Source organism: Dermacentor variabilis, chromosome 7, assembly GCF_050947875.1.
Source record: "Dermacentor variabilis isolate Ectoservices chromosome 7, ASM5094787v1, whole genome shotgun sequence".
In the NCBI taxonomy this organism is placed as follows: Eukaryota; Metazoa; Arthropoda; class Arachnida; order Ixodida; family Ixodidae; genus Dermacentor; species Dermacentor variabilis.
This window is the reverse complement of record NC_134574.1, coordinates 96959606-96985135: the sequence shown is the minus strand read 5'-3', so window position 1 is coordinate 96985135 and position 25530 is coordinate 96959606. Positions and strand designations below refer to the sequence as shown.

The following is a 25530-nucleotide window of genomic DNA, read 5'->3' as shown; positions in this document are numbered from 1 at the left end:
ATAAAGATACTCTTCCATAAATATTGCGGGCCTAATGTCACTCGTGAATTTCTGTTATCTCACCAAGTTAGTGAAGGTTACCTTCATCTTTTCCATATTTTCGCGGGCCCACTTGCATGTAGAAGCACGAACACTCATTGGTTTTCACTGCCTTCTTTAAACTGCTGGACGTTCAGTTCGTTACTACGAAAGCGACTTAATCCGTGCACTCTTATTATGCTAAATATCAAACAGTAGAAATATACTTATCTGCAGTTTGTCGATGTCTCCTTCACTGTGTTGGTAGCGAGATCCATCGTCGGTACCACCTCCTTGTCGCATCGTAGCTATATAAGATGTAATGTAACACTATGTAATGTTCGTGACGCTCGCAGAAGCAGCACCGGACGAGTTGTTTCTTCAGCACTGCGCCGTGAACAGTAGGTGCGCGTTGCGATCTGTAAAATCGCCGAAGCTATTGGCAGTCTTTCGGGGTGCACGGAAAGATTGCTCACGGAGGAACAGAACTATCCAAGAAATAGTGGTCATCGTCGAGCCTGATCACTACGTCGCGCACTGCAAGCTCGTTGTACGAGTTTGTTTACACTGGGCGCCTCCGATGCTTAGCCGCCATGCTCGCCCGGTGAATGGATGTGATGACGCCACCACAGCGTTCCCTCGTGGTATAATGCGAAGCGTGCTAAATTACAAATTAGTCTAATGCATATTCAGTGTACATGTTGTAAGCTTTAACATGCTTCTAAGCCACGTTAAACTAACTAATAATATTGTACTAAATGCGTTTGTATTATAACTCGCTTGTGCATGTAATGCACTCGGTGGAACGACAAACAAGCGAAAGAAGGCACGACCATGCACCGACGATATGATCACGTGAGCCCCAGTTAGTCGACCGCCCAGAAGGCAACGCCCAAGGAATGATAGCCAGCCAGAGTGAATCTAGATAAACCAATGAAACTGGAGGCTTGTCGAAAGATAAACTGTGTCTCGGTACCATTCGTGCTTTCATCTTGGGGTGTCGCCGGAGCTCGTGAAGATCCCGAGTTTCGCCAAACTCGGCGCATCCTGCATAGCACCCCAGTGCAGTGGCTCGGCCCCATCGAATCCCTCTTCACTTGAGCGTGCTCCTCCCTCGCCTCTTGTCAGTCAATTAGATAAGACAAGCCGCTCAGCGCAGGCAATGTTATTTGTTTTTCAAGCAAACAAAAGTGATCTATGAAGGAAGAGCGCGTTTGATTGATTTGTTCAGACAACCCAGCGGGTGATCGCCCGGTGCTTGCGCCGTCGGTTGCGCAAATTTGAAGTGAGGAGATTGGAATAAAACATATTGAAATAGTTTTACGTTATAAGGCCCCCTGTTACCTTAGCACAGGGACCCAGTGCGCTAAACATCGGACCCCGAACTACACAGTGACCTAGGCAGGCGGAAAAACAGTTCATGAATCGTATATAGATATATAGATACAAACATAGAAACCAGATGGATATCCCCATTAAATTACATGAAATATCCTAGGAATGGTAACGTTATAAAACTCGGTACACGGGATGTACCGCTGCGTTTTTCTACTTACATTGAAACATGTTCCTCATATCAGCGCATGCCGACTACGAAGTAATCATTACCGCCGCAGCCTGAACTCAGTGGTGTGTGTACATTTATTACAATTTGAAATGTCAGGAAGGTATTTTTTGGAAGCGTTTGTTACTCTGCACAATTTCTGGAGGTTCTGTGACGACTTCATCCTGGTCGGGACTTATCCCTTTGTGGATGCAGAGGTCCAATTTCAAGGTAACCGCCTAGCGTTTAACGCCTGCATCGTAAACTTGCGGGCGAGAACATTGTTATGAGGGTTATGTCTTACTTACCTATTTCTTCAGAATACCTTTTCTAAACGAAAATTGTTTAAAAAATGTACAACATGAATGTAAGTTCTACAGAGTAAGCCGGTACAGTTTCACGGTATTTCTGTAAGTTTGTAAGCATCGAATACTTACAATTAGTAACACTTTTTGGCCAGCTTGGACATAGGAGAAAACGGAGGCATCTTGCCGCGTCCTTTTCCTGTAGTATAGGTGGAGTTAAGCATATCACACCTAGACCAGCGTTTTTCTTGCTAGCGCAATGGCGATCTCCTAACGTTAGGCAGCTGCTAGAATAGGGATTTCTTTCTTTAAAAATAATTGAATATTTTTGCCCTAGATGTGCGTTTTATCTGTCGTCTGGTTTGTTGGTGATCTCGTGTGTACCTCGTAGTAGTCCTTCAAACGTGCGCCTACCGTAGCATTCGTGACAGATGGCGCATTCCCGCGGTGTCTTGTCGGTGCTATATCATCCCAACATAAGGATAATAAATTTCGTATTGCTTCTACAACTTGAGTTGAGTACAATGTCCTGAACCTTCAGCATCTACCGTTGCGAAATTTTACACCTGAAAAAGTGAGTATTATCTCTTCCACTCCTTCACAGATGTTTTCTTGCAAACAACGACATAATAATACGATTACTGCAATAAAATGTGTAGGATCACTTTTGAAGACCACGGCAAGCTGCAACAACGCCCTTGTCTGAGCTCTCACAAATAACAAGCCGGTAGACTTGGGTAAAACTTATGTGATGAAGATAAAGTGCGCCATTCAATTAGTTCTTCGAGCCAGCGTTGCGGTGCACGCTAATGGAATATCTGACTTTCGAAATGACAACGAATGGACAGCAAAACGTGCGTCGCTGGATCAATTGTTGACTTCACTTATCGTGCATAGAAGTTGTTAAACTAGTGTGGTCTACAAACCGATGCCGTTAGCTTAAAAAAATCAACGAAAAGAGCGCGGCCTTCTGACAGGAGCTCTTCTATGACTAACTCGTAAAATAACTCGTCAAGATAAGCTTTGACGCCGCTAGGTTGGGGTAAAGTAGTTGATCAAGAGGCCACAACGCTCATACTTCTTAAATTCGAGGTACTGTGCGTGCACTTGGGCCTTTCGCAGAAGCTAGGAGTCGTGGTGTAAAGTCTGGGGTAGAAAACCTTCTCAAATTTATCGGCAATTTACAGCAAGGCTCGTGGTAATGTGGAGCTACGATTTCTCGAGGTGACAAATTAGCCCATAAATCCTATGATAACAAATATTTGTACGCACGGCATAGTACGTAAAAGGCGTCCGATAGGAAATAGCACACCTTTACGCCATGTTACGTTCGTATTTCCGTTTTCGCTTTAAGTACTTCGGTGGCGGTTTTGTATTTCGTGTAAAACTGACAAGTCATAGTAGTGTCTTACACTGCCGCCAGCGAAGCGCGGTAGAACAAGCTATGTGAACAAAAATTATAACCTGCTAGTTCTGCCTGATTACCCAACTACTTACTTTGAAAAAAAAAAGAATAAAATTGATAAAGCCGTTTTAGCAATATAAAATTTAAAATTTATATTCAAATGAGCTTGCACGTATTCCTTGAAGCGCTGCCTATTTAACTCTTCCGTTCGTCTTACCAGTCATATATTATTAGTAAGACGAACGCTTTTACGGGCTGTATGGTTGTTCCATGTCTTCTCAACCATTCGTGGAAACGAGCATAATTTCTAAAGTTAATGTAAAGCATATAAATGCTAGAAAGCACCAAAAAGTTTCTACAATGGCAATATAAGTTTCTAGGTGCATGTACGGCTAAGAATGCTGCAGAAAAATCCTCCCTATAGACCACATCAACGGCCGTGCATTCTAGTTTCTTCAGTGGCTTCGTGGCTCTGAAGTGCTGAAAGATATCTGGGCCATTCGTTGCCTCACTTTGTTGCAACAGGAATATCTAGGAAGAATGGGCGGGTCCTCGGCGATTAGCACGTCAAGTCTCTCATGCATACGATACCTTGAAAAAAAAACTACCTTTCTTCTCGCGCCAGGAGCTGTTCTCACTTCGCCCACCCAGGTTTTGCGCCAGTAAAGCGTACAAGCATAATGGAGGACCACGCTGCCTATAGTGTACAAAAATGTTGCAAGCAACAGCGATCTGCTTACATGCATTGTTTAAACTGCTTCATAAAACATGGACTAGCACTCATGTCAGTACATTTACTCCTGCCATGTATAAAGAACCGGATCTGTCCAATTACTCGACGCATAAGTTGCCCAAGCCGAACGTGGAACGAACATCGTTATTTGGAACTGATAGTGGTGAGAGAGCCGAGTGTGTTCTGCGATATTGCTAGTTTCGGAAGCAATCAGCGCGCGTCGTAGCCGTCTCACTGGTGCGGTCAATAAGCCCTTGTTAGAGTCAGTAAGGGAGTAACGGAAGCGGCAGGCGTCATGGAACGTACCGATACGGTTGCAAGTGGGCTGACGCTCAAAGTGGCTGCTATCGCACATTCAATACGATATTAGCTTATCACGGGCCCGCAGACGCCCGTGAAGTTGTGCTTTATAAAGCAGTTCGAGAGAGGCTTCGTTCAGAAGTTCTTGTGCAGGGTGATTGCAAGGGCAAGCTCGCGGTAGCCGACGGCAGTCAGGTTAGGTGACTAGTGCTCTCTGCAACGGCATTCCAGAAACAACCGAGTGACCCGAAAGTAAGCCACTTTGTCCTCGCGGCACGATATGGACTTAACTGCAATTCAATGTTCTTCAATTAGAGCAGATACGCGTTCTTTAGAAACTTATATCTGTAAGAACTAGTAGGGCTTGTTTTACATAATGATGATGCGATAAAATGCTGCAACACATGCAAATCATGCAACACAATTTTTGAGCTATCTAAAATATCGGTTTAATTGTTGGTAGCTGTTGTGCAAGCTTCCAGCCGAACTTTTGGACAGACGTTATCGGCCAGCTGTGCAACGTATTGCTTTACAGGTTTCTTGAACAAAAACTGCATGAAATGTTTTATGCTGCATATAAGACTGCAATTGCAAGGGTGGCCTTTTTGAAGTCATCTGAGGCCAACGAAACTGAAAAATATGTCTTCCTAATTCATTATGCGGCGAAGATAATTTTTAAGTGGTGTCGAGAACACGGACTCAATGAGCTCATGATTCCATTTTCTACGTGCAACATTTCACATCTTAAGTGAGATGAATTACATTTTGGAGCTCTAGAACAATGTGAAATTCTGAACACACGAAAGGAGCCAGCGCTGATGGCGGTTATACTTTGTATGACGTGTATAGTTATGCTATGAATAATTGTAGCAGGGAGTGCACTAAATTGGCAAAAACTTGCGAGCCCTTGCCCACGCTTTGTTTGAGCTTATCTATTAGAATAGTGATCTACCGTCACTATACCGGATTCTAGTAATATTACATTGCAAAACGTCCGGATATCTTTACAGACATATTAGTAAAGATGGCCCTTGCGAAACTCCTTGTCGTAATCGCTTTCTTCTATTCATCATGTGCTGCGATGGTGTACAGGACTGGTGAGTTGCCACCTTCATTTCTCGCATGAATAAACATGCTCATTTCTGTAATTGTGAATGCTATAGTGTCCGACACTGTAGCTTTATTGGTAGTATTATCATCTTACCAAAACATGTGCTTCAATGGCACAAAAAAGTTATCCTCTCTTACGCTCTTTCAGTATGCATGTATACATGTGGGGTGTTCCAGCCGGCATAATATGGCCTTCTTCATAAAGTCCATAATAGGCCTTCTTCGTAAAGAAGCTGCATACGTGGCCTGTTAAAGCCATCGTCCATTATTGACAGTTTGTAGTTGGTTGTGTGGTCTGTCTGTATGACCGAACCTATCAGCACTTTCTCTAGTGTGACATTAGAGTGGCCTTTAGAGTTCCTTACAGTATTACCGAGACCGCAAAATGAAGGGACCATGAATGCGAGTTTGCTAACGCGCCCTGTGCTGTTTTAGGGATTGCTGCTATGTGGGTATGGGATAGCTTGCCTTTAACATAGCTTGGCCTATGTGGATGTTGCGAATTGGGAAAATAGATCAGTGAAGGACTGGCTATCGCATTTATCCACTATAAACTCTAGAGAATGAGCAAAATATGTAATAAAAAACCGTAAAAAGAAAAAAAAGTACGAGAACAAGTAAATAAAAATAGCGCCAGAATAAAGTTCACTTCATTCTACCCAACATAGAGTTTAGAAAGCACTGAATGGGCGACAAGCGAGCGTTCATTCGCAGCTCATAAAGTAGCGAAAATTGTCTCGAATTGTACAATACCGGTGTGCGCATCATATCAGGGTAAATAATAAAGCGTATAAACATAGTGAAAATACACATACACATGCACGAAGTCCCATAGTGAGCATGCTCACCATGTGTCGTCTTTAAGGAGGCTTGAAAAAGGTAACTCTAAGAAAATCGCAAAGAGCTATGACAGCCTGTCTTTGTCTGGGTACGACCAGGGACTAAAGACCTCCTAAAGTGACACAAAATGCTTATCTCGTCTAATAAAATGACCATGTTGGGTTGGTGTATGCTGTGTTGGTTGGTGGCTGTGTTGTCATTAGGCTGGCGCTCGTATGATGGACACTGGATGAGCAGGTGCTCAGCCTACACATCCTGTTTGTGACAATAGGTACCAGCAGGCAACAGCATCTTCTTCATTCAGTGAAAGAAGTGGAGATAAAACTCCTCGAGACGTAGTTAATGTACGAGCTGAAGAAAGATGCGTTCTAATGCTTCGTAGATCGAGAAGCGCAAAAACGGGCCATTTCTTAATAAACGAGGTAATTTAGCGTAGTCGTCAAGCCAAGTGGCTTCACTAAGTTGTTATCGCTATCCAACTATGAAAGCCTGCCATAATAAATTGAGAAGGAAATTGTGGGGCAAGGTATGCGGTTAAATATATGCGTTCAATATCACTGGCTCGGAATGCATTTAAAACAAACTTGATGACCTGCCACAGATGTTCTCAAGTACCCCGAGACATATCGGACCGATAAGTGCAGAGTCTGCCGGAGGGAGACGGCAGATTACACGCACATCTTTTAGGATTGCGTTAAAAATCCAGAAGAAGCAAAATGCAGAACGCTCCCACCGCGGCTCGAGACAGCCACGAAGAGCTACGACCGAGACGGACAGTTTTGGGCCATCCAGCAGGTCTTCGGGGCGCTCGAAAGGCAGGGACCCAGCGAGCCGGCAACGGCGAGCGAAGACCCGCGCCGAGTAAAGGCGACTTCGTAGGTGACGTAGGTCCTCGTCGGGGTGCACGAGCGCCCAACTGCAGCCACAAATAAAGTTGGCTCCAATCCAATTCAGTTGTGTGTAATATAAGAAAGAACAGTTGCCTATGCGCTAGTCAGGTTAATAACCAACCCGTTGTACATAGTACATGCAGGGACCTTATGGTTTACTTATTCTACTAGAGTGCCCCGATACGAGGACCTCGCGTACCTAAAGTCCCATGCATAAAAGGGCATCGCAGCACCAGTTATAGTTAAGTTTTCTTATGAGATAATTTGCACCCTAGACCACCAAATCTTATCACTTGCTTCTGCTGCAGACACGTGTACAAAGCACTTTGCGAACTTTGCAGGGATGTCAGCCGTTCAGGCCGAAATTATGGAAGGAGCAAGCCAACTACCCTCCCCACCCCAACCCCAATACCCATGTCTCCGGAAAGAAACGTTCTCAGCCTGAGTGCTATAACAGGCAAGGGAATGGTGAAACACGTGGATCCCGTCGAAGAGATATTAGGGTTGCAATGGCTCGAACGTCGTGTCGAAGCAAAGGCCATTTGGCGGCTGTATGGTGAAGAAACACAGTGAGCGATGTATAGTATAGAAACACAGTGAGATGTATTATAGTATTCTTAGTGGTTGGAACCCTGTCTCTGTGCCCACTGGGCCTTCACTGCAAAATCAGGTGAAATCTGAAGAAATGTGGATTGCTTCCTTATATACACCATTTTCCAGAACTTGCTTCTGCCGCTTTACAGCGTATAACGAATAAGTAGAAGTTGGAACGATCGCTATATAGACAAAGTATAAGCAGCGACAATGCCATCATCTTTGACATGTATAACCGCCACGTAGGTGATGAGGATCCGAATTCCGCGGGGCTCATGGATGCAAACAGTCCTTCCTTCTTCAGAATAGCTGCGTCAGTGTACATAACAATTCACGAAAGACATTGTGGTGTAGGTTGATTATAGTTCTGTGTTTCTTGGTTACACTAACATGTGATAATGCATTAACATAGTGTTAGTTGCATATTAGACGAGCCCCAGGAAATTCCGCATATAATTGTTATTTAGAAAAGTAGCATTACAAATTACATGTGTTTCACAGCTAATAAACTGAATTCCTGAAGGAGGTTTTTCTTAGATACTGAATAAGGAGCCTGACTGTATGAAGCGAATTGTAGCTGCAATTTGTCCCCTCTAATAAACGAGGCTAAAATTTACGTTGAGAAACAGATAAAGCGTCAACGATCGCTTGATGCGAGTGGGGCTTGCAGAAAACTAGAAACAATATTCTTCAGTGTCTGTTGAACCATCACGGAAGATGCTATTGTCACGTAAGCGAAATATAACAACTCCATTGTAGAAGTTACCACTATGTGTAAAGAACACAGGACTAAGAGTAGTTTCCTACGAGCTTATGCACAAACTTCAATCAGGTCGCGGCGCTTGACAATGGTTCATTATTAACATAATTGCATAATCAGAGCAATACATGCACATTTGTGTCCTCCTGACGCTGTGCTGTCACAACTAAACGTAACTTGTCGTTAAGGTTTCGGATGAAGATAGGCATAAATCAGTGAGCCGTAGAAATAATAAAAAATGAATAGAAACGTTACTCGAATGAGCCTACGCGATAACTTCAAATAAATTTGAACAGTAGTCGTCCTAATTTTGAACAGACGCCGTACAAAGCCGCTATTAGTGCACAATAGTGTTCACGATTGCAATCGGAGATTCTGCAGAGAAATAATGCAGCAGTGAGAATATATCTTTTCAATCGGGAAAACAGCCCATTGCTCCAGCTGTACCATGATCGCAGCAGTGTTCTGTACGTTGGCACGGCGACCTTTTAAAATTTCATCGCGTCAATGAGTTTGTTTTCCTATGTTTGATAGTAAAAAAATGGTGTGCGAATCCAAATTAGCGATAACAATTGAGCTTCATTTGCCCGAGGTGTGAGGCAAACCTGCAAACAAACATCCCTTCAATAGAACATTACATGTTTCATCAGCGTGCGCTTTGTATGTTTTAAGGTGGTCGCTGGAAGAAGGCCATATACTTCTACAATTTTCAGCACACGTTGTGCGGAGGCACTACATGCAGTAATAAAATTATGGTATGGCCGCTTGCCGATCCATTTCATAATCCACAGAAAAAAAGTAACCGTGTATAGTGCCATCTCTACAGAGTAGAGGGACACGCCTGGTAATCATTTCTATGTTTTACAAATTTTTTAAAACATATTGTCATGGGAAGAAAGAAGCTTACCTTTATTCACAGAGGCGACTGTGGGGTGATGGTGAGCGACTAGTCACAGTGGCGCGAGCGTTGTCAGGTGCGTCTTCAAACTCGATGGAGAGTGCAGGTGGGCAAGGATAAAACGGGCCAGAGGTTGCGGATGGCGGCAAATGTTGGTCGAGAGTTGGTTGGCAAGGAATTTCGGCAGTGGCAAGAGATTTAGCCCACACGTCTACGATAAAAGCAGATGGGTCTATATGGACCGTAATGGCTCCGGTGAACACGGGCAGAGGCAGCAGACGAAGCAAAGCCAGGATGGTTGTTCAGGACAACATTAATTTGGGCTAGATGGTGCATACTTGAATTACGAAGGAACAGCGCCAACGAAGACGATCACAAGTGGGGAGTCCAACGAAGACGATCACAAGTGGGGAGTCCTGTGTCGTTCTCCCCACTTGTGATCGTCTTCGTTGGCGCTGTTCCTTCGTAATTCCAGGATGGTTGGCGGAGCAAATAGACGGAAGATCCACATCGGCAAGTTCTTGGCGAATGGCCTACTGAATTACAGACACGAGTGGCCGAGAATCATCAAAGCACCGCGTTACTGGCGTAGAAGGAGACGCTCTTTCGATTTCTCGCCGGACGACACGCACGACGTTCTCGGAGGAGGTGGGCTCACGTGGTAGATGGTCTTCGCACGTCAACGAAGCAGCGGCATTGGGCATACGCGTACACTGCTTAACTATGCAGCGGCTCCTCGCGTCTTCAAATCGGCGGCATTAGCTAATGATCTCATTGACTGTTGGGATAGTCTTCTAGAAAAGAAGGTTAAACTTGTCCTCCGCATTGGCTTTTAAAACGTTGTGGACCTTATCGGTCTCTTCCATATTATTAACCACCTTGCTGTAGAGAATGTTTAAGTCCTGGATGTACGCCAAGTACAAGTCACTGTACTTCTGTACATGTGTCCCATAGTCCTTCTTAGCAGCACGTTGCAGGCTGATGAGCTCGCCCAACAAATATCGTAGGTTCTGTTTGAACTGGCCTCAACTTGTAATCTCTTCTGCTTGTGCCTTGACCCACACAGTTGCTGTTTTATTTAGGTATTTACATTACCAAGCATACGCGTGTTATCCCACCGATTGTGTGTGCTTACCGGTTCGCAATCCGGCAAGCAGTCAGCGACGCCAACGTTGTCAATCCCGAAAAACACACCAGGGTCGCGAGGCGAGGCCGGGATGACCGTCGGTGGTGACGAAGGGTCCATGATTCAAGACACTACTTTGTGTGTCATGTCGGCCAGGTTACATCTGCTGCAAAGCTCCATCTTCCGCAAGTGATTACCACGCACCTTAACCAATCATGTTACAGGATGAAGAAGCGTACATTTATTCACATATGGCTTTTAATGGCGCAGCCAACAACTCTAAAGCAGCGAACAACCTGAACTCTCCGTCGGCGTCTCCAAGGCCACCATCAGCGTCGTCTTCTTCCCACATTACTGACTTTGACATGTCAGGTAGCCTAATTGTAGTCCTTGAAGTAGGTTATTTGTAGCAGCGGATATTTATTGGACGGGAAGTAATAACGCACAATAATTTATTTACTCAAATAACCACTTAACTTCTTCATGAACACTATCTGGTGCATACTGCATTTTACAAATTGTGATAGGTCAGTTCGAAAGGCCTAATAACTTACAATGAAATTTCAGGATGACACCAATTTCCAAAATATTCATTTTCAATGATTGCGATACATAGGCGTTCCATTTACTTTTGCGCTTCAGGGCACAAAAGAATGTCTTGATAAAATAGTTAGTGGAACAACAGTGCATCTTTACCGCTTGATTGAAGGCGCACATCTCAAAACCCATGCCATTCTCAAAATTTGTTCCAAGTGAATAGTCTTGCAACATCAGCAGCTACAATTTGCAAAGTGCAGTATAAGCCGTAAATTAAATAATGAAAAAGTGAACATTAAATATTGTTGTTAGTCGATTATGCACTTGAATTTATCGCGCATGTTGTGTCCACCGATTCGAGTAATACAGCTCAAAGAGTACAAATGTGATTTCTGCTACAGGTGACGTTTATAAATTCATTAGGACCTATAAATGATAACCCTGCAAATTACCAAAGTTGCAGAACCACTGAGCTTGGGAGCATAAGATCCTACATACATACATACATACATACATACATACATACATACACATACACGCATACATACATACATACATACATACATACATACATACATACATACATACATACATACATACATACATACATACATACATACATACATACATACATACATACATACATGCGTACATACATGCGTACAAGGAGTAGCCGGTATAAAGATGACAGGCCCAGAATCCCTCTTGAGAAAAACCACGAACCTAGGTAACAATGTGTCAATGGAATGTGTGAGTGGAAAAAAGAAGTATTAGTAGTCAAATGTGTTTATTGCGAAGATTACAGTCGAAATGCATCCATATATTCCCCGATAGAATCAATAACGTAATCATGACAAGCAGGACTGCCCCTTGCGCCTACTTTGTGAAAAACGTCCTTGTCTTCGTGTAATTTGTAACAGACACCTACGTGTAACTACACGCATTTTCGAGAGATGTAGCAAACTAATGATATAGTTTCGCAATCCTCGGAAAGCCAGTGCTATGGCGGTGCCAATAATAGCTCGAAAATTGGCCTTGCAAGAAACTGTTTCATTGACTTGAGCTAAGCGCTTCATGCTGCGTTTCCGTTTTCAGATGATCCATGTGACTTCACAGACGTCCAACTAGACGACGAAATGTTTTCGAAGCTGCCGGCCAAGCTTCCAGAAGGTCTCGAGTACGGCCCACAGAAGTTCCACTCGCTCTTTCGAGGAATTGAGGTTGGTGGAATCACTCTGCATGGCCTGAGCAAACTCCGCCAGTTCGGGCCACCAATTCCTTACTGCGCCAAAGGAAAGCGCATGGTGCAAGTGGACTTCTACAATGGTGAACCTATAGAATTCACCTCGCCATGGAAGACTTGCTCTGGCCAAGGACAGTTAGTTCTTCGCACCACGTTCTTGCGGTTCACAGCGCAATTTACCATTGTGGAGTCCTCTGGAGAAGGATTGAAGCTGGAATTCGAGCGTTCACTTCCTGTTACAACGCAGAACATCCGCGTTGTTGTAAAAGGTGCTTGGCAAATTGTGCTCTACACTGTTGAAGCACTGAGTGCACTCATACCAAGTGTCCTTGAAGAAGCTTGGAACAAGGAATTTTCGTATAATCTTGCCAGGGCCTTCGATATGGCCCTTGAGTGAAATATGCACAATAACAAATATTGGTGTCGCCAAACGCAAACTCAACCTGAAAACCCAAAAAACACCGTCTTGCAATCATGTCGCTTTTTTTCGTATTTCAAGAAACTTAATAAAATCACTTATGTTTCTGGAGTGCTTTGGTTTTCTGGTTTTTATCGGCACGTGCTTCCGTCGTAGTTCTTCTATAGGCGAGTGGTAAAGTAAGCGCTAGTATTGAGGAAGAATTCAAAAAATACATTCAGTGATGTTACCTGCAGTCATTTCATTGATTCTGGAGGAGGGTATGCGTACACATGTTTATTTCTAGTAGTTAGTCTTTCGCAACAACGTTTAGAGAAGAAAATTGACTTGAGAGAGCCGATAGTCTCAAGAACATTGGCTTTTACGAAAATTCACTTTATTTCTGGTCAGGGGGAAGGGCTGGATAATTTCCGGAGAAAATTTTGAATAGCCAGGTTTCAGAGGGAATGACAAATGAAATAGTGGTAAGCTTTCGTCAACCTGTGGGCCACAGGTGGTGGATTTCGCTCATGTCAACGTCTAACAGAATACACCAGGAAGACTATTCGAAGTGAAATAAAATTTCCCCCATTTACCGCTTCCTTTGGTGGGAGTAGGACATGGGAAAGAAGAATATGATAGGTGTAAGGAAATGATGCAAGATCTTCTAAGCTGGCAAATATTGTATGCTCACGGGTTACCTGCAAGCCCGAAGGGTGACGACAAATACCTCGTTGCAGCCATTGACGGTGGATCTGGGTGACAAAACTAAGAAAACCATAACGCCGGCGATGTTTACCATGAATAAAATGCGATTTGCGTCATAGCTTGCCTCTTATTTTTTTCCCAGTTGTTGGGCAGGAGGCGATAACCAAGTGATTTTCTTTTGATTGGAGTCTAATTTTAGAGCTCGAAATGCCGGACTTCTCTATGAGGCCGGTGCATTTTTCCTACGGCACGGCTGCTTCTTTTCCGCCAAAGCTGGTCCTTCTACACAATATCAATAACTACAGAAGGCAAGTGAATGTGCGTTTAACAAAGCAGTCTTCGTGGATATTATTAAAGAACATTTAGAGTATTTAAAATAGGCACCTAATCTCTTACAAAAAGAAAGAAAATATAGCTGTATAGGGCAAGAAAGCTTTTCGGCGCTGTAAAAGCAGCTTTTCACTGCTCACTTACATCCTCGAACGAGGCAGGGATTGCAAAGCGAAGTTAGGTTATTGTAATGCCATTGGTGCCACTAATAATCCAAGGCGCGATGCTTTACTCTCTGAAAATGTGCCCTCTGTCACGCGCCTCCACGCATCCTATCGTTTCCCAGTAGCCTCGTTTGAATTGATAGGTGGAATAAAGGAAACAGTACTTGCCTAAAATTGGAACGCTGCGCCTGCGTTTTGGCTGAGATAATCGCGTAGAGGTCAAACTGAACTGCACGACTTCGGTCCCAGAAATACTCCGAGCCATGTCCTGTTTTTTCGTGTGCCTTACTTAGCTTGTGTCCCAGTAGTTCGCACTTTGAATTTAACAATACTAGGAAGGAGAACATAGCGGTCACCACCAGAAATACATACGTGTACACTCGTGCGTCCGCACTCGTGTATAGTTGGACAAGGCCCCCCAGTTATTGACCTCCTAGTGTACTTAGTGGCAAGAGAAAGGAAGAGTTGTGTAAATGCTGCGGCTGATTGAGCAGTCGGGACAACATTAAATTATATTGTTTACTAGGATGATTACAATATTTTCTGCTTCAACAAAATCACTGTACTTCCTTACTATCCCCCTATTGTTGAAGTAGTTATCGAAACAATAATGTGGCTTCAAAAATGAGGAAACCGTGCTGTAGAATAAACTTACGATTGAGATGGAGCATCTAGAGCTACAGCGGAGTCGGCGGCCAATGGAGACTTTCTCTCGTGGCAAAGAAACTACGGGAAAGTGCGGATGAACTACAACAGCCCTAAGAAACAAAATTCAACGCAACAACCACGAATGGCTTTCAAGTAAGGTACAGGAAATGGTGAAAGAACCTAACACATCAGACGTTTTTGGTCTGCGACAAAGTTTGCCATCTGCCTGAACGCGAGGAGTTTACGGAAGTAGATGCTTCTGCTTCAAAGGAAACTTTCAATCATCAGATGTAGCAATGGTAAACTCAGGCGTCTTGATTACAGCAACAAAAGGTACCTGCCAAGAAATTGCGGAACAAATGTGAGGGATCAGGGGCTGCCCGCTCCAGACGTACATCTTGTTGTGGTTGTCAAGAGCGCTACTTTACCCATCTGAAACCACGTGGATGGAGATTCAGCAGACACCGCAAATACTGGATTGTGGAGTGCGTTGTTGTAGAATATTGGATAACATCTCCAGAGTTAATATGATGGAGCCGTTGAGCTCAACTAGACGAAATCAGAAAAGTAGAAATAAGTGTACTCTTAGGGTACATTGAATTGTGGGCACTCCTGACTCCTAAGGAGAGTTAACACAACTCAGTAACGCTGCGGATGGCTAGTGTTGGCGCGCCTGGTCGCATAAACATGTGGCCATCTTTCTTTATTCTGCGCATTTTTCTTTATAAGGCTGCAAAAACCTAATAATGCCAGGAAAAGCACAAGAAAACGAACTGAATAATGCATTTTAAAACACAAATAATAATTCCCCATGAAAATTTGCACCCTCATCATCATCATCATCATCAGCCTGGTTACGCCCACTGCAGGGCAAAGGCCTCTCCCATACTTCTCCAACAACCCTGGTCATGTACCTCCTATGCACCCTAATATAAATAATTAAATAGTCGAATAAATATTGGTATGCAATAATCGATTTTTCAATTATAAAAGAAAAAGCCTCCTGGTGCGCTATTTCACTTCTGAAAAAAAAACATTGGGGGCGCCCTCGTAATTCTGAATTCTGTTTTTAAGAGCTGGGTAACGTTAGGTTCGTCTGTAGAATTTGCACGCCATAAATGCAAAAACTACGCTTCTTTAAATTAAGAAATCCCTGGTCATCTAAGCACTACGTGCCAGTTGTGATTGCGACATAATTATTGTCCTAGAGAAAGCTATTCCTAAATTTACAGTCCAATTTACCGACAACAAAATTTACCGGCCACCCCCCACCTTTGGCAACCAGTCAAGCGACGTCACGAAAACCGTGAAAGCGCGAGATGTGATATGAGATGTACACCATGATTATACATGATGAGACCGAATAAAAGAAAACAATTATTTTTTGAGTGGACGCTTTTTTGTCGTCTGCCCTCAGCTACGGCTCAATGGTTTTCGGGCTGCGTACTCTTCCACACTTTCTTGCGCCATGGCAAAAAAAAAGCACACAGAAACTCATCGCGTAAAAGTAACGTGTGCGCGTTAAGGACGCATTAATATGCTGAACAAACCTGAATTTTTGCTGAGCAGCCGCAGACTTCCCCGTTCCGAAAGGAACATCAGATTGCTGCCCGACGATCACTCAGGCACTGGCTACTGGGAGCTGCCGGGCAGTACGGATTTTGTCGCATAATAATATGGATTGCGTTGCAGTATAACGCTATGGAACCTGTCGACTCGTGTGCGACATGGCTCTGCAACCTCTTCTGTAGGGAGCACCCGTCTTAGCAACATTTGACCTTCCACTGCACACCACAGAGATTTTCGACCCGTCACAACAAGTTAAATAAGTGGAAGCGGATTAATGGCAGATGCCGGCAGCACTCTACTCGTCAGGCTATCCATTTTCATTGCGCTTGCTGTGCCACATTGAAACCCCCTTCACTTTAGCATGCTTTTCTCTTGTGAGTGAATCAGATCAGAATATCTGCTCGATGTAGGCCACGTCATTTGCTTTAAAAGCAAGCAGAAGTTACCTCCTCTAAAGTCGGAGAGCGTTTCATTGGGCTTTTCAAAGAAAGTTGGATGTTACCGCCCGATGCTTCCACTGGCAGTTACGCAAAATTAATGCCAGCGTGTTTGAATAAAAACAGATTGGAATAGTTTTACGTTATAGGGCCCATGAACTGCTCGCGAACATTCGAGCACGTCATGTTCGTGGTACGTTGCGGTACGTGGCGTCGCAACACAGCAAACGCCTGCGGAAGCAGAGGCCCCTATAGATAGTTGAAAAGTAATAAATCTGATTCATGATTAGGACAACTCCAGACTGCGATTGTCATTTATGTCAAACTTAAGACCATAAAATAACGTTGCAATGGCGAGAATCGGCTCCGACGCTCATATTTACTTTGCTGCGACGTACCAGACGCGCACCATGACACATGGTCGTTTGCGCCAAAAAAAAAAAGAACACATAAGGCATTTCGTTCTCTGAACATCGGTATAAGTATTGAGTCGTCCCCCATAGAGTGTGCGCATGCCATTGGAAAGTATGATGCGGGAAATACAGGCCAATCACTATTGAATTTGCAATTTTGAAGGGAAAACACCACCGTTTAGAAAAAAAAAATGTTGAGGCTAAAATGTAGCGAATTTGCACCGCGCAAAGATTTTTTTTTTTGGAGACGAAAGCGGCTGTAAAGAAGTTTTTAGCTTGCGGATTAAAAAAAATATTCTATACGAATTACAAAGTTAAAAAAGCTGCATATTGATAAAACTACTTGCGCGTATGAATTAATATAAAGCATAGTTGTTTCATCGAAGGAATTAACTCGCACGGGCAAAGGCAGGAGATTGTATCATCCACTCGCAATTGCAGCGTCGGAACAGTCATTGCGGTTAATATTTTTTTCTCTTTATGTAGTACTATATGTAGTATTCTGCAAAGAGCGTAGGACCTAAAATATACCTGGAAAACCGAGAATGCATATAATTGTTCTGACATATACTTGGCATCACTCGGGTACCTGAGTTGTTGAGAATATGCCTGATACTGACGGTTACGTCATCTATGATACGGTTCTGGAAAATAAATCTCGAGGTAATGTCTTAATCGCTAATAAAATGCCCGGAACTTCATTTGTAGAAGACATTTACAGCGCAGTGGAGAATGTATGGGTCTCTATTACATCATCCTTTATTAATTAATTAATTAATTTGAGTAGGTTGCAGGATGCTTCACAATTCTAGTCACTTTACTTCAGTTATGAGCAAAACTCTTGATGCTATTTCAGCTAAATTCCCGTATGCAAATGTTTTCTTAACTTGGGATTTCAACTATCATGAAAATACCCAGTCCTTTTCCACATACTGCTCTCATTCTCCAAAGCATTTCGTTGACCGCACACTCGACATTTCGTTAGTACACTTCGTCAACCAATCATCACGAGGTACTAACACGTTATGCTGCTTATACCGTCAAAACCCTAGATTACTAGTCATGTTTCAGTTACATATGGTTGCAGCGATTACATAAAGTTACCTATAATGCTGTCGTATCACTTTCACGGACCATTACTTGTAAGGGCCCCTTTAAAAACAAGATAGCCGACTGCACAGCCAGTATTAAACGTCGTGAGATCTACTGGCACAGAATCATTCGTACCCATTCCTCCGGTACTGTCGACAAAATGTATTATATGTTCAGAGAGTAATCGACGACTCTAATGCTCGATTATATAGCGTTAACTTCATCTGATTTAACTATATAAACCAAGGTACCGTAATTCACTGCGCTCATTGGTAAATAAAAGAGAGCGCCCCTTCATAATCTCTAAAACTGCACGCATTCGTCATGGATGAAAATGAAATCTTACGAAACAAAATATGGCAGTGCCCTTTGGAGGATAAGGGGTGCCCATAATAGCCTTATGTCCAGCTTAATACTTCATAATTAATACTTATACTAAGGCTAAACATTCCGGCGCACTCTCTTTTCGGCTTGGACTTTATCAATACAGGATAAAAACAAAAATTGGACTGATAATGGTTATTATGCCCATGTTTTTAACCAATTTCTTACGTCTCTATTTACGAAAAAGACCACAAATTATTCCTGGTGTCATTCGCGAAAAATAAAAATTGATGAGCCTGTTCTAAATAACTATGGAAGTATCGTACTTGTAATAAAGAGTCTTAATGTGTCAACAAGGTTCGGTATGTATGGTGTAAATGCAAAAATCCTCCAGCTAACAGTAATTCTTAGCAGTTTAATCCTCTACCATATCATCTAGCAATCTTTTTTTAAAGGACACTATAGCAGAATGTAAAAAATTGCCGATGTCATTCTTATCTTTTAATACGGAAATAAAAGTAATGTTAACAACTAGACCTACGACATTACATCTCTGTGAAGCATTCACTGAAAAATACTTGAAGATGTAATTTGCAGCTAACATAACGCAGCATTTATAAAAGAACAATTTCTGTGATCCTAATCAACATACTTTTAGAAACGGTTTATCATGAGAAGGATTTGTTAGAGAATACACATGATCTGTTTTAAAAAAAGTTCATGATACAATCTGAACGACTGCAGGCGCAGGGTGCTTCATTTAAGCGTTACCAATATTTTTGTCAACCACCCGTGACATTTAGCAGAAATCTACTTATTCAGCTGAAATACTTAACAAGGAATCGGCATCAAGGCTTTCATTTAAGAACAGCACAGAGGAAGTGGCACAAACACAGTGATGCAATTTACCGCCAAAGTGTTTCTTCGACCAGTGGTGCCGACCTAGTCCCGCATAAACAGTGATCCATGTCACGTGAAATAGGTTCGTTGAAGAGCGGCACGTATGCAGTACATACTCAGTGACCCCACTTTAGTGAAACAAACCCGGTTACCTCAGCACGGGAACGCACTGCGCTAAACATTCGACCACGCAATACCAAATGACCTGGGCAGGTGGGAAAATAGCTTATGAAACGCACATAGATACACACATAAAAACCACATAGACAGCCCCATTAAATTACATGAAATATGATAAGAATTCTAAGTCATTAAAACTACGTACACGTGATTTACCGCGGCGTTCTTCTACTTGCACTGAAACATGTTTCTCAGTTCAACGCATGCCTACGACGAAATAATGATCACTACCCCAGCCATGCACTCAGCGGTGTGTATACGTTTATTAGAATTTGAAGTGTCGGCAATGTTTTTTTGGAAGCACTTAAAAATGTGCGCAATTTCCGGAGGTTCTGCCATGACTTCATCCTGGTCCGAACTTATCCCTTTGTGGATGCAGAGGCGCAATTCCAAGGCAACCGCCTAGAGTTAAACGCTTCTGTCGTGAACTGCCTTCCATCGCATGTGAAGGTGGGTCATTTCCGACATGCTGTCCGACCCTTTGTTCCGAAGCCGCAGCACTGCAGAAACTGCCAGAAATTCAGCCACGTGAGCGCCATCTGTGGTAAGTCTGCTATATGATCCCGCTGTGCAGCACAACACTCTGCAGGCAACTGCCAGGCAAAAGCTTATAAGTGTCCGAACTGTCAAAGGCCCCACGATGCCTCATCAAAGGAATGTAGTAGAGTTAAGCGAGAACTCTCCATATTGAAGAAAATGGTGAGGGACCGGTCGACACATCGTGAAGCAGCTGCTGACGTCAGGTGACACCGTTCTCGTCGCAGACGCTCATCACGGAATTCTGCTCTCCGCACAAAGAATACGCGTACCGCACAGCCTCTTGCTGTTAAATGTGCTCCAACCCCAGTGCAGAATGTGTCCAAAGTGCGTATAGATAACGGAGCATCTGAAAAGATTGCCGTGGATGAGGAATGGCCACCACTGCCAAGGATAAGCCCTGTGGAAAAGCCCCAACAAGGAGAGGCACTACAATGCTCCAGCCCTCACCCAGATGAGCTGACAGAGCATGACCGCCGAATTGTAGCAATGCTCAAGTCTTTGATCAATGCGATTCGCACGCTTGTGGGCAACTCGAATGCGTCAACAGCTCGAATCGCAGTGCAAGTGTTGGATGCCCTGAGCCCAGTGCTTGCAAATCTTGCATAAGCACAATGGCTCTTCCACTGCCTTCACTCCGTGATGAAGTGCGTAGCGCGACGATTATCCAGTGGAATGCCAGAGGACTTAAATCACGAATTTCATGTTTCCGCCAATACGTTTTCACGAACCGATTTCCTATAGTGGTAATATGTGAATCGAACGTGTCAAAAGCGCTAAGACTCTCTGGATACGAAGCCCTTATGGCGTCGACGTGCGGGCAATCCAGCAAAGTAATTGTTTACATCCGTACAGAACTGACTTAAATTCCCCACTCGGTGAAGCCTCATAATGGAAACCAATACGTGTGTCTCCGCATTGCAAAGAATAAAGTAGCCTTCACCCTTATCGGCGCCTACATATCCCCATATAGTCGGTTCGATGGCGACCGATTGCGAGACATCGTAACGGCAACTACTGGACCCTAGATTATCACGGGATACTTTAATGCTCATCACTTGGCTTGGGGAAGCTCCAGAATAGATTTAAGGGGCCGGAAACTTGTGGAATTTGCTTCCGACCACGAACTTAGCATTATCAACGATGGCAGTCCGACCTACTTGCGTGGTTCGAGCTATAGCAGTTGCTTAGACTTGACCTTGTTGTCACGGCAACTTGGTCAAAATGATCTTGGTCACGGCAACTTGGTCAAACATCGAGACTCATGGCAGTGACCATATTCCCACCTACTTAAGTATCACTGGATTTGGAAGCTTCTCCTTTTGCACTTCCCGACAAGTATACTTAAGGTGGTCAACTTATAAGACAAAGGTGGAAGAGGCATGTAAATAAGGATTTACCGGCACCATTGAGAACGTTATTACAAGTGTACTGGAATCGTCTAAGTACACATTTACATACGCTGAAAAACGTACGGATTTTGACATGGAACTTGAGCGACTTCGAACGATTCGTAGAAGAGCCGAGAGGCGATACAGGCGCACGAAGTCAATTCATGACCTTAGAGTCGCTCGACGTATACAGAATAAAATCCAACGTCGTATGGACAGGCTGGAGGAACAACGGTGGAAGACGTTCTGCGAATCACTTGCCCCCCGCAAGCCACTGTCTATCATGTGGAGGACGGTGCGCGGCCTTGTCTCGTCTCCACAGCAACGACACCCATTCTCTGCCCTAGCCCTCCATCAAGGCCGCTCACAGGTCGATATAGCCGAAGATTTCTGTGTGAAGATTGCGGGCAGTGTGGTCGCCATCAATAGCGAAATTCTGGGTGAGGTTCCTGCGACACGCTTCCCAGAATTGAATGTGTCCTTCTCACTTGAGGAATTGGACGCTGCTCTGGCCACATGCAGGCGCTCATCGTCGCCAGGGCCAGATGGCATCACCTACGCCGCTTTATGCCACCTAGGTGAAGATGGCCCAAGCAGACTTCTGGATCGTTATAACCAGTCATGGAGTGATGGCGTCGTTCCTGAGCGGTGGAAGTCCAGCCGCTTGATACCACTCCTGAAGCCTGGAAAGTCGCCACTTGACCTAGCGTCCTGCCAACCCATTGCGCTGTCCACCTGTGTTGGGTAGGTCATGGAAAGAAGGATTCTCACCCGCCTAGAATGGTATCTTGAGCGCCACAACGCATACCCCGAGGCCATGGCTGGTTTCAGAAGAGGCCGTTCCTCTATTGACAACGTCATCGACCTAGTCACGTCTCTACAGCAAGAAAAACACCACAAGCGTATATCGGTTGCACTATTCCTCGACTTGAAAAGCACCTATGATAATGTAACGCATGAAGCCAACCTTGATTCCCTGGAAAATAACGGAATTGGTGGACGCATGTTTCGGTGGATTCGGAGCTATCTATTCAAAAGATCCTTCTTTTTGCACAGTGCAGATGGCCGAACTGAGGACGATTACAGTTGCCGTGGCGTCCCTCAGGGTGGGGTTCGTAGCCCCACTTTGTTCAACCTTGCGATCCATGGACTTGCCGACGTTCTACCACATACAGTAAACCTTTCCATATATGCTGACGACATATGCACATGGGGCTCGGCAGTTACACGTCTCCAGGTGCGTGCATGGCTCCAAAAAGCAGTAACCCTAACATCATTGTACCTGCGTGCGCAAGGCCTCAGCATTTCGACCGAGAAGTGCGCCTTAGTCGCTTTTACCCACAAGCCCATGGCCTGTACCCAATTTCTATTGACCACCAACCAATTTGCTACGCAAAAACTCACCGATTCCTAGGCATTATTATAGACAGAGACCTTTCATGGAGGCCCCACATCTCATACTTGAAGAAGAGGCTTACTTCTATCTCCCATATACTAAGGTTTCTTGTCGGTAAAACGTGGGGCACATCCGTGGCATCTATGCTTCAACTATACAGGACGCTCTTTCTAGGATACTTGCGATACAGCACACCAGTGCTGTCCAATGCTAACAAAACTATCATCCATATCCTAAGGAGCATTCAAGGCCAAGCTCTTCGAACATGTCTGGGGCTACCTCGAAATGCTTCAACCGTGGCAACTATTGCCACCGCGAGAGACCACCCAATAAGGACCTATATAGATATCGACGCACTCCGGGTGCATGTTCGCCATATATCCAGAGTCCCTGACCACCATCTCGCTCGCTTGCCTGAGAAAAGACCCAAGGCAGCGTTCTCCAGATCAACTGCGGCTAACCGGCACTCTTTGTCTTTGAGGCACTCACCCGCAACAAGAACGTCATCCCCTATGTGGTGCTTGAAGAAGCCTCCTGTGTACCTTACTGTTCCAGGAATAGTGAAGAAAGCTAGCCTGACCACCACGACTCTCAAGCAGATCACATTTGAACTTCTGCATTGTTCATACGCTAACCGAATTCATGTTTACACGGATGGTTCCGTCTCGGAAAATTCTCCGGGCGCCGTTGTTCTACTATCTCAATCGGTCGTCATCAAGTTTAAGACTTCACACCTAACGACATCTGCAGGTTCCGAACTGGCCGCTCTTCGCGCTGCTGTCGAATACATTGAAAGAGAACCGCCCAACAAATGGGCAATATTTTGTGACTCGAAAGCAGCCCTCCAGAGCTTGCCAAGTTTACGACGTGGCAATTATGAACAGCTGGTGTCACAAATCAACGAAACCTGTCATTGCGCTTCTGCACGAGGACATGATATCATATTTCAGTGGCTGCCGGTACATTGTGGCATCGTTGGTAATCACCTCGCCGATGACGCTGCCCGACGTGCCCAGTCTGGCTCACCGACGCTCCTTATAACTTTAGCCAGAGTCCACGCTGCAAGAGAGCTTCGCACTCTCGCTCGTACCATCACGTTAGGTTGCTGGCATACACCACAGAACTCTAACTGTCGTTTATACAGCCTCGACCCATCACTGAAACTTAAATTACTAGCGAGCCTTCCACGACGTGACGCAACACTGCTGTGTCAGCTGTGAGTAGGAGTAGCATTCACCAACTCCTACAGCTATCGTATTTGAATGGCGGATTCAACAATGTGCGCTAAGTGTAAGTGTGAAAAAACCATCAGTAACCTTCTGTACCACTGTTCTCGCTTCGATAATCAACGTGAGACTCTCCAGTGTGCCTTAAATAGAATGGGTGACAGGCCATTTACGGAAGCGAAGATCTTGGGAGCCTGGCCTCACAGTTCAAAAGCCCAGAAAGCAGTTCGAGCGCTTATTCGCTATCTGAGGGCAACAGACTTGACTGCCCGACTATAGGCGCCGTGCACGCCGACGGAAGCGCCACTGGTGGCGGCCTTGCGCAGAACACACGGGAGATGAGCCTGGCGCGCGCCGTAGTTTGTTGTGTTGTTGATCGTGCTTCTCTGTTTTAGTCACGCTTTCAGAGCAAGAAAGGCAACACCATTCGCACGTGTGGGGTGGCCAAAGCTTGAGGGAATGTCGAAGAAGAATTGTTGCAGGGTGGCGGGCTCAAATACCAGTGAAAACGGGCCGGGGATACGGTTTTAATGATTCCCGGCAAAGCCTCATCAGCGGGAGCAATGGTAGCAAAAATGGATCGTCGATTCGAAGGAAAATTTCTTGTTCTCATCCTTTCCTTTGTCTCGTCGGTGTTTTTTCCCCCTCGATCATAGTTAGACGCGTGAGCAACGAAGTTTGTCTGCAGTGCAGCATGAGGTTTAAAGGCATTTCGCTAAAGTTCGGAATGCTGTTTGCCGCTTATATTGTTTTCCGCTTCTTTACCGCGTTGCGCTAGCTAGGCAGCACCACTGCACGAGCGCATTGCGTTGTATGTTAAAGCTACTGAAGTTTGCAAGAACTGAAATGGTTGGTTTCATGTGGCGCGGTAAATCCTCGCACCAGCTGTCGCGCACTTCATGTTTTTACATCTATTTTATGCGTGGCATTGCAAATGTTTAACAGTTGCTAGTTGCTCCATGCATAACTCTTGTCGATTCTTTTGAGCTGCGAATTTTTCACCCTGCCTTGTTTGTAAAGGGTATAAATCACGGTGTGTCTTACCGGAATGATACCAAGAAAGTGCTTCTTTAACAGATTTATTTTTTTCGCCCGAGGGCATCTTAGATATTGTTTGCGTTTTTGGAAATGTGTTTAGAAAATAGGTAGTTCAGGGCGAGAATTGCTAATAGCTGCTGCATATGGTATTATTGTTCCATTTCTCGCTGCAAAGTTCGCGTCCCGTTTGGGAAGTCATCACACCTCGATGCTGCCTGAGCAAACTTAACACGCTGAGTGATTTGTTTGTTTCACAACGTAGTCCCTTCTTGCATGTGAGTTTTGTACTCAACTGAATTCTTTCTTATACTTACGCTGTAGACGACTAAACCGGGCCTTGCCGCTAGCGCTCATCTACTTTGACTGGCGTTTCTCTGCCTTTAAATATATCATGTGGCCGCCTCTCTCTAATAATATAAAGAAGTACTGAAAAGTTAGTCAGTCTTTAGCTTTGTACGTTTCCAAGCAGCTCCATTGG

The 25530-nt window shown here is 44.4% G+C and overlaps 1 protein-coding gene across 1 annotated transcript; it reads left to right on the top strand.

Annotated features, from left to right (window-relative positions):
• The first annotated feature begins 4439 nt into the window (after positions 1 to 4439).
• LOC142587653 (uncharacterized) lies at positions 4440 to 12831 on the top strand. Its single transcript, XM_075698815.1, has 3 exons — positions 4440 to 4556; positions 5315 to 5401; positions 12155 to 12831. The coding sequence occupies exons 2-3, from the start codon at positions 5329 to 5331 to the stop codon at positions 12697 to 12699; spliced, it is 618 nt and encodes a 205-aa protein (XP_075554930.1). The 5' UTR covers positions 4440 to 4556; positions 5315 to 5328; the 3' UTR covers positions 12700 to 12831.
• Positions 12832 to 25530: the final 12699 nt, after the last annotated feature.